We start from the raw sequence: 8,723 nt of genomic DNA, 5'->3' as shown, positions 1-8,723 counted from the left end.
ATGTTATTTCTGTTTACTGTTATTTGTCTGTTTTTCGTGGTTAGCCATGGCGTTGTCAGGTTTTTTATATTTATGAGTTTGACTGTTCTTCTTTTAACTTTCGCCCCTCTTTTATATAAAAAGAAGAGGTGGTATTATTACCAATGAGGCAACTGTTCACAAGAGATTGTACGGCCTTCAACAATGAGCAAATTCCATACCGCAGTGTCAGCTATAAAATGACCCGAAATGACAGATGTAAAACAATTCAAACGAGAAAATTAACGGACTAATTTATGAACAAAAATTCAACGAAAAACAAACATGAAACACGTCAACAAAAGACTGAGTTACAGGCTCCCGACTTGGGACTGGCACTACCATACAGAATGTGGCGGGGTAAAACATGTTAGCCGGAACCTAACCCTTTCTCTAACATTGGACAGTGGTGTACCAGTAAAACATAAGAACAAACTATAAGGATCAGTTGAAAAAGGATTAACTCATTTTTTATTTGCATTTTCTGAAAGGCATTAAATTGGTAATGCTACCAGTTTTGTGATGAATTTTTAAATCATCATCAGACATTTGAAGTCGATTTTAAATTATTACATGTATAAACTAATTAAATTTACATATATAGATTACTTATTTCAATAACTATATTTCGGATGGCCATGTTAGAAGTTAAATATAAGTTTGTTGTATGCTTAGCACGGCAATATAAGAGAAGGTGAAAGATACCAGAGTAATACTTTCCCATTTAAAGGTTGTAATACTAACATTCAGCTAAAATGTAATAAATGTTTTATCACATAACAACAAGTTCCAATTCGACACATACTCATCTACCCTACCTATACCTGAGACTTCGTCTGTGTTTGTACATGTTGTATTATGCCATATATACTAATGTGTAAACTGTTTTGAGAGTTTGGTTTTCGTTGCAGACCTATGGTTGTTTTCTTCAAATTCATTCACAAATTTTGTTGACTCAAGCCATTTTATAATTTTAGAGTTAGTTTAATAAGATTGCCAATAGGTTAATTTTTTTTCTTTTGTATTATGTCTCTTTTTTTTTTTTTTACATGCATCCAAGTTTGATAGTCGTTCGCTTATAGTTGCATGTTATGTATTCAAGATTAAAACGTCTTGATAATAAGAATGAACGCTGCACGTAATAATTTCAAAATGTTTTGCTTTCGTCATCCTGAAAGATGCTTATATCTAAATTTTCACCTTGGGATCCAACAGTACCGAACAAATAAAAAGAGGTAAAAAGGTCAATTAAAAAACGAAAATGAAGAGCAGTGAGGACCATATCAATGATATTTAATGTCAATCAAAAGTGCTGACTGCGGGGCTTGTGAAACATGTACCACAGGGGAAATCCAAGACAATTTTATTACCATTGCATAGTGATGTTAAATAAACTTATCATAGATACAAGGATTCCAATTTTGTATTTGCGCAGATGTATAATCTACAAATTCTGGACCAGCATTAAATAACAGAAGATACATTTGTATTACAGGTGGGTTCTGCAAGATCAATCATCATAATACAATTGTTATAGAGATGTGAAAGAAATAAGAGGGATGTATTTGGCTTCAGTCATTATGTGTTACCTTGGAATAATGGATTTTCTGTATGGATGACTGGTAATATTTACACTTTTTACCGTTCAACTTGGGCATTGTTTAGAAAAAAAAAAGACATACCTCTACAGTTGTATATTCCGCTGTTGTATATCTAATGGTATCCACAGTTCAATTAATTTCACATTCAGATATACCGATGTTGTTCTATCCATTCTCAATCTAACATTTTCCGACTGAGTTCTTATGATACATTCTCTAGAACTAGAATTTCAATAAACAGACAGTCTCATGTCTAGACTTATACCTCAAATTCTACACAAGCGATTGTCTCAATTCCAGAATCTATGACAAACAAGCGATTTTTATTTAAATTTGTCAATTCCCCCAATCTTAGTAGCAATATGCCAACTACACCTGCATATGGAATATACCTTTTCCAACTCATTTGGTGTATTATGGATCGCTTTGCAAAATGCTATCCTTCATTTAACATTTTCTTTTGCATTATGATAAATGCAAAAGATGATATCAAATTGAGTAGTTTAATAGTTGTCTCTTTGACACATTCCCCATTTCCATTCTCAATTTTAAATATATTCAGAGATAGCCCTCGTATTTAATGTTAGAAAGTGAAAGTACTTTCAGATGATTTTATATCGTTTTTATTTTTATTTTCAATCATGTATATACACAGCTCAATGAGATTAAATTTAAAATGTTCCTAAATTGAAATTCATCTTAGATACGATATTACACGTTGAACATCTACGATTTTTCCGTATAATTTCAATTGGCTCTTGCGTTACAGTACGATTTCTTTAGTGGTGATCAATAATTGCATTCGAACTTGCTTTTTCTTATCTTTTCCGTTTGTTTAATTTTCTTAATGTCATACTGTATGTTTCCTTTTTTTAGCTTGAAGATTAAAGCTTTTACTTAGAAATGGATAATCACAATGACCTACGATTTTTATCTATCAAGCTATATCACTACCTTTCTGATGTTGTTGTTGGATCTGAAAAAGTGGTCAAATATAGAAGATACTTTTATAAATGCTATGACGACATCTGGAATTTAGAAGACTACAGAATAATCAGTAGCGGTAGTAGAGCAGAGGGTCTTGATTTTTCAGGTAGTGACCTAGATTTGATGTGTCTGATTGGTACCTACGTGGTTAATGAAAAGCAAGGGAATACACAGGATAAACGCCTGATTCTAGACACGGATAATGCTCTGCCAGGTTTTGCCTTAATAAGAATTACTGATGATAGTGTTCCTGTAGGCAATATTAATAATGTCACACAGACAGTTGATGGACTACTCTTAAACAACAACTATCTAAAACAGACGATTTTGGAAGATATGAATGCATATTATGAATGTTGTGTCACTACTCAAATACTGAATATGGATTTTAAAACTTTGTTTAAGATACAGGGTCCAGCAATGTCTACTGCACTCAAAGGAACTATGGACATTGATTTCGTCAATTGCCTTCCCTGTCGTGAATGGCCTTCAATTGCAAAACGTTGGTTACTCAGAAATAGATGCGGCAGATGGATTTCATCAGATTTGATAACAGAGGCAATACATGAAGGTGTGTTATTAGTACCAGTAGGAAGTAAGTCTCCTTCTTCTGAAGAAAACAACACTGAATGGAGATTTTCATTTTCTCTAACTGAAAAACTGTTAGTTCACTCATTCAACCACAGTCAGCTGTTGTGTTATGCCTTGCTGAAGATTTTTCTTAAAGAGATCATTGACAAAGTAAATATTTTTAACAAACTGTTATGTTCATATTACATGAAAACGGTTCTTTTTTGGGTCTTAGAAGAAGTCGATCAGTCATATTGGGTACCAGAAAACTTGATGCATTGCTTTTCTTTATGCTTACAGCGACTGTATTATTTCATTTTATGTAACTATATTCCAAATTATTTCATTCCTCAACATAACATGATTGAAGGAAGATTTTCAGAAAAAGTAAGAGAACAGCTTGAAATTTTTATAGGAAAATGTTTGATAGGAAATATATGGAACATACTGTTGTCGTTGGATTTACTTTCTGATTTACGACGTAGAAATTGCTATACTAGTATATCGAAGACAGAACATGCTATTTCAGAATTCGATAAAACCATGATCGCTCTGAAAATCCCTGACTTTATACAAATCTTTGAAGATCTGCTATCCAGATCAATGAGTTTCTTTGCTTACAGGATTCAAAATGAGTATTGTCCCACTTTTGTCAAAAACATCTATGCAATTGCGTTACTAGACTTCTGTAAACGTAATGCAACTTTAATTAAAATTCGTGCAGTAAATTCACAGCACAACAGTAATAAGCATTATTACTCTCAATATAAACAATGTCTCTTCAATCTCCTCTTAAATGTAAACGGCGATGTTGTATTAGGTTGGTTACTGGTTGCATCATTTTACTACACTTGTCAGGAATATCGTAAAATGAATGTTATACTTCAACTTTCGGAAGAGATTTTATCTCGTGATTTATATACGGTGTCTCTCTGGGTGGATATATCTGCAGTCAAAGGAACTCTTTCTGAAAACAGTTTAGTTTCAAGTAGACAATTCCTTAAAAGGCTAAGACATTCGTTGATCAGATCTTTTTTTATTGAAAAGAATGAACAAAATGACGACAGTTTTATATTTCACGAAGACCTGTGCATTTCCGGAATACATTTTTTTATAGGATCACCAAAAGTATTTATACGCTATCTTACATTTCTATATTTTCACAAACATAAGAATACAGAAGAAATAAACCGTGCTTTGCTGCTTTTACAGGAAGCTGTAGAAGAATCCCCGCAGTTTGATAGTTGTTCCAAGACCGCAGATTTTTCTTTTTTGTCACGTGCACTGTTATTAATTGGTGGTTATGAAATGGAGTATATCGATACATGTAGAAGAATGTTTTCCGCTGCAAAACATCTTGATTCTTTCGATATATTTTCAGTTATAAAGGCAGAATTTGAAGTAGAATGTAAGCGTTATTTGAATGGATAAATAGTAAAAACATTAACAGTACCAATTTTTCTGCACCAGATGCGCATTTCGACAATACATGTCTCTTCAGTGATACTCGTGGCTCAAATATGTAGTAGCTATAATCCAAAAGTTCCAAAAAGTATAGCCAAATCCGAGAAAGGAATCAGAGCTTTGTATGAGGGAGATACATTCCTTAATTCATTAAAGATGCAAAGGTGATTTTAAAAATTATATTACTTTTTATTTCGAGACAGCAACAGCATGAGGTTTTCATTGACGGCAAAGTGAAATGAAGATTGTGTTATGCAAAAGTAAACCAAAAATTTATAGCACAAAAGAAAACAATAATAAACGTGTGTATTAACAACCACAGTTTAAATAATAGTTTAAAAAGGACAGACAACAATATTGATGCGATTTTGATACATAAATTATGTTTCTGTGTTTGTCTTGTTTCAAGGTTTATACTTATTTCCATCGACGGATCAATATCAATTCAAATGAACTTCAAGACTCAGTTTTTATAGGAATTTGTCATCAGTAAGATGAAGAATATATGTATTGGCAGTGAGCCTATGGTTATCAAAATATTTATAACTAAAACATGTTTAAATATGTTGTTTATAAGTTAAAACAATGTTTTGCGTTTTTTTAAGATGAAACGCGCGTCTGAAACAATTACAAACTTATATCCTGGTATTTATGTTAAGTTTTAATAACTACTTGATCGATGCAACTGCTGGTGGAGTTTTTTTCCCCAAAGGTACACGTATAAACAGTCCAGTAGTCAGCACTTCTGTATTGACATGCCTTATCATTGACATGGTCATAATTATAAACTAACTGTTTTCAAAACTTTGAAATAATAAATTACTAAGGCTTTTCTATCACATGCATAGATTACTTTAGCTGTATTTAGCAAAACCTTTAAGAATTTTTGGTCCTCATTGCTCTTCATTTTTTTACCCTTTTAACTTTTTGTTTCGAGCGTCACTACCGAGTCTTTTGTAGACAAAACTCGCGTCTAGCACAATTACAAAATTTCAATCCTGGTATCTATGACGAGTTTATTTGTAAGACTTAAATTGGGTTGTAAGAACAAAAATACTATTTCTTAACATTCGACAAAATTCAAAGACCCTTAAAGCATTCCTTTTTGAAAAGTTTTGTCAAAATCTAGTTGTTATGGACAAATGAACAGAGGCGGTGTTCATGAAAAGTGAAATAGCATCGGAGGAAAAGCTTTGTTATGTTTATTAGATATATAATGATATCGGTTGTTTGAAAATATTCATCAATTGCAACTTTGTACTTGTTTGACTTTATAAATATTTTAATATGAGCGTCACTGATGAGTCTCATGTAGACGAAACGCTCGTCTGGCCTACTAAATATTAATCCCGGTACCTTTGATAAATATTAACAAAAAGATGAAAATATTTAACACCAAAACTGTCTTTATCATGCATGCATACATTATTTTGATTGTCTAAATATTTGGCATAGTTATTGCAAAATCCTTAAGGTTCAGACTTCAATATTCTAAACAGCCCATAATAATTGTATTGTTTCTTATCTAAAACTTAAGACATGACTATTATTATTAGTTTCAAGGTAATTGATGTATGTGAAAAGTAGAAAGTATCACTCATTTATTTCTATTATGTTCTGAACAAGAAGAATTCTATTAGTTTCTGCAACATTTTTTTCCACATAGATTTGATAATGTTGACCGTAACAAAATTCATAATGTAGCGTTCGGTGATATATTTATGTTATGTTTGGTTTAATTGGTTCTATCAAAGATGTAAATATATTTTTTGTCAATTGCATGTTGTCTACATCGACATATTGAATCTTAAGAAGAACGTATTTTCTATATAATTTAAACAGTAATGTTCATCATATCAAATTATGTATGTACACTTTTGACCATTATATAACTTACCTGTATGCATATTTGTTTGGTGTGAAATATTTGAGAAATGTTTTTGAGAAACCATTTTTTTGAGTATAATATTTTTGTGCAAGAGACCGAATGTGTCATTGCATTTAACCTTTTGATTATTGTGTTAATGATATATGTCATTATATACTTTTTACCATTGGTATTTGAATATTTTTGTGTAATTTGTAACATGATAACGTATCTATTTTGTAAACATGAAATTGTTGAATAATTGAATAAAAATGAAAAAAATAAATAAAAAACAAAGATTAAACATAAAAAAGCAGATGTGGTTATGATTGCAAATGAGACAATTCTCTACAAGAGACCAAATGACACAGAAACTAACAACTATAAATCAATGTACGGCTGTCGATAATTTTTGAACAAAGACATACCGCATAGTCATGCCACGAAAAGACAAATGTTAAAAGATTCAATGAGAAAAACTAACGGCCTAATTTATGTACAAAAAATTAACTAAAACCAATATGTAACACATCATCAAACGACAACCACTACCGATCACTTGGAACAGATACATACATACAGAATGTGGCGGCGTTAAACATGTTAGCGGGATCCTAACCCTCTCCCTAAACTACGTAAAGAAATACGTCTAACAAAACAGAGTGGAAGTGTTTGGATTAGTCTCAACTTTATCCCGGCTGTTAACAATATGTCAAGAAATTTTACGGCCGTATTTAGAATGACCAGAAAATGTCGAGTAAATTTCGTTTAAATTTAACATAAATCAGAAATTGTCAAGATTATTTAAGACACAAGTTATACTTTCTGAGAATGCTGAATAATTGTTAATGCATATTGAAACAAAAAGTGGTATTTTCGAGTATTTTCACTTTTGTAGTCCATAGGTCTGTTATATGTTCCTTTGGAAATTCAACGAAGACAAACATTTGGCTCTTCAATCAATATATTGGATACCTAAACTACATAAGTGTCCTTACAAAACAACGATATTTTGCTCCACGAATCATCTTTCCAAATTATTAGCATCAATTTTATCAGCAATCAAAGCAGAGCTTCAAAGTTATTGTGAAACTGTCTATTCTAGATGTGGCATGAATCTGGGGTTGATATAAAAAAAAATCCAAACATCTTTTAAAGTATATACAAGCAAAGATTATTTCATCATGCTTGAGTATTATAACTTTTGACTTTTCCACACTGAAATCAAGCATTCCCTATTGCAAACTTGAAGATCCATTAAAAGTGTTGGTATTGCTTTGTTTCATAAGAAGAAAAAATGACCAATGTAGAGGCAAGTATCTTGTCTAAGAGAGGAATACATCTTACTTTTTAAAACTAATTAAAAAAAGATATTCTCTGAAACTGACATTATCAGGATGCTTGATTTTTTGATTGACAATATATTTGTTACGTTTGGAGAACATGTTTTTCAACAAACTATCGACTATGGGAAGCAGCACCTGCATACGCGGTATATATCTCCCAATTGATACGATATTCCTGTGCTTGTATTTCTTATCATACTTTTCTTGATAGAGAGTTGCTGCTCACAAGGAAGCTATCAAACCAAGAGTGTTAAAATAGTAAAGTTGAAATCATACCTTCATAAATTTTACGGACGCCATCACGAGTTGGTTGACCATTATGGAATAATTGTTTCACAGATGATATCAGATATGTTCCTTACGTCTTAGCTACAATCTCCTCCCCTTTCATGAATGTGACCTACCGAATTAGACTATTTACCAGATTTTTTATAACATGAGCAACACGACGGGTGCCACATATGAAGCAGGATCTGCTTACCCTTCCGGAGCACATGAGATCATCCCAAGTTTTGATGGGGTTCGTGTTGATTATTCTTAAGTTTTGTATGTTGTGTCATGTGTACTATTGTTTGTCTGTTTGCCTTTTTCATTTTTAGTCATAGCGTTGTCAGCTGTTTATTTTCGATTTATGAGTTTGACTGTTCCTCTGGTATCTTTTGTCCCTCTTCACTTCCATGTCGCAACATCTCAGGAGCGCCTGCATACATGTTATAAATCTACGGATTGATATGATATTCCCGGGCTTGAATTTCCTATCATGATTTCCTTCATAGAATCTTGCTGCTCACAAGGTAGCTATTAAACCAAGAGTTCCAAATGGTGAAGTTGAAATCATCCCTTCGTAAATATTACGGACGCCATAACGAC

General features: G+C 32.2%; 1 protein-coding gene across 1 annotated transcript; it reads left to right on the top strand.

Annotated features, from left to right (window-relative positions):
• Nucleotides 1-2,522: 2,522 nt before the first annotated feature.
• On the top strand, nucleotides 2,523-4,607 carry LOC143058122 (uncharacterized). The gene has a single exon (XM_076231584.1). It carries the CDS (start codon nucleotides 2,523-2,525, stop codon nucleotides 4,605-4,607), a length of 2,085 nt encoding a protein of 694 aa, XP_076087699.1.
• Nucleotides 4,608-8,723: the final 4,116 nt, after the last annotated feature.

The sequence above is a fragment of the Mytilus galloprovincialis genome, chromosome 14 (genome assembly GCF_965363235.1).
Source record: "Mytilus galloprovincialis chromosome 14, xbMytGall1.hap1.1, whole genome shotgun sequence".
Taxonomy (NCBI): Eukaryota; Metazoa; Mollusca; class Bivalvia; order Mytilida; family Mytilidae; genus Mytilus; species Mytilus galloprovincialis.
The sequence above is the reverse complement of the archived record's forward strand: the minus strand, read 5'-3'. Positions and strand labels throughout refer to the sequence as shown.

What these genes read in the sequence shown, in the direction of transcription:
- LOC143058122 (XM_076231584.1), top strand. Translation starts at nt 2,523, where the DNA reads ATGGATAATCACAATGACCTACGATTTTTATCTATCAAGCTATATCAC.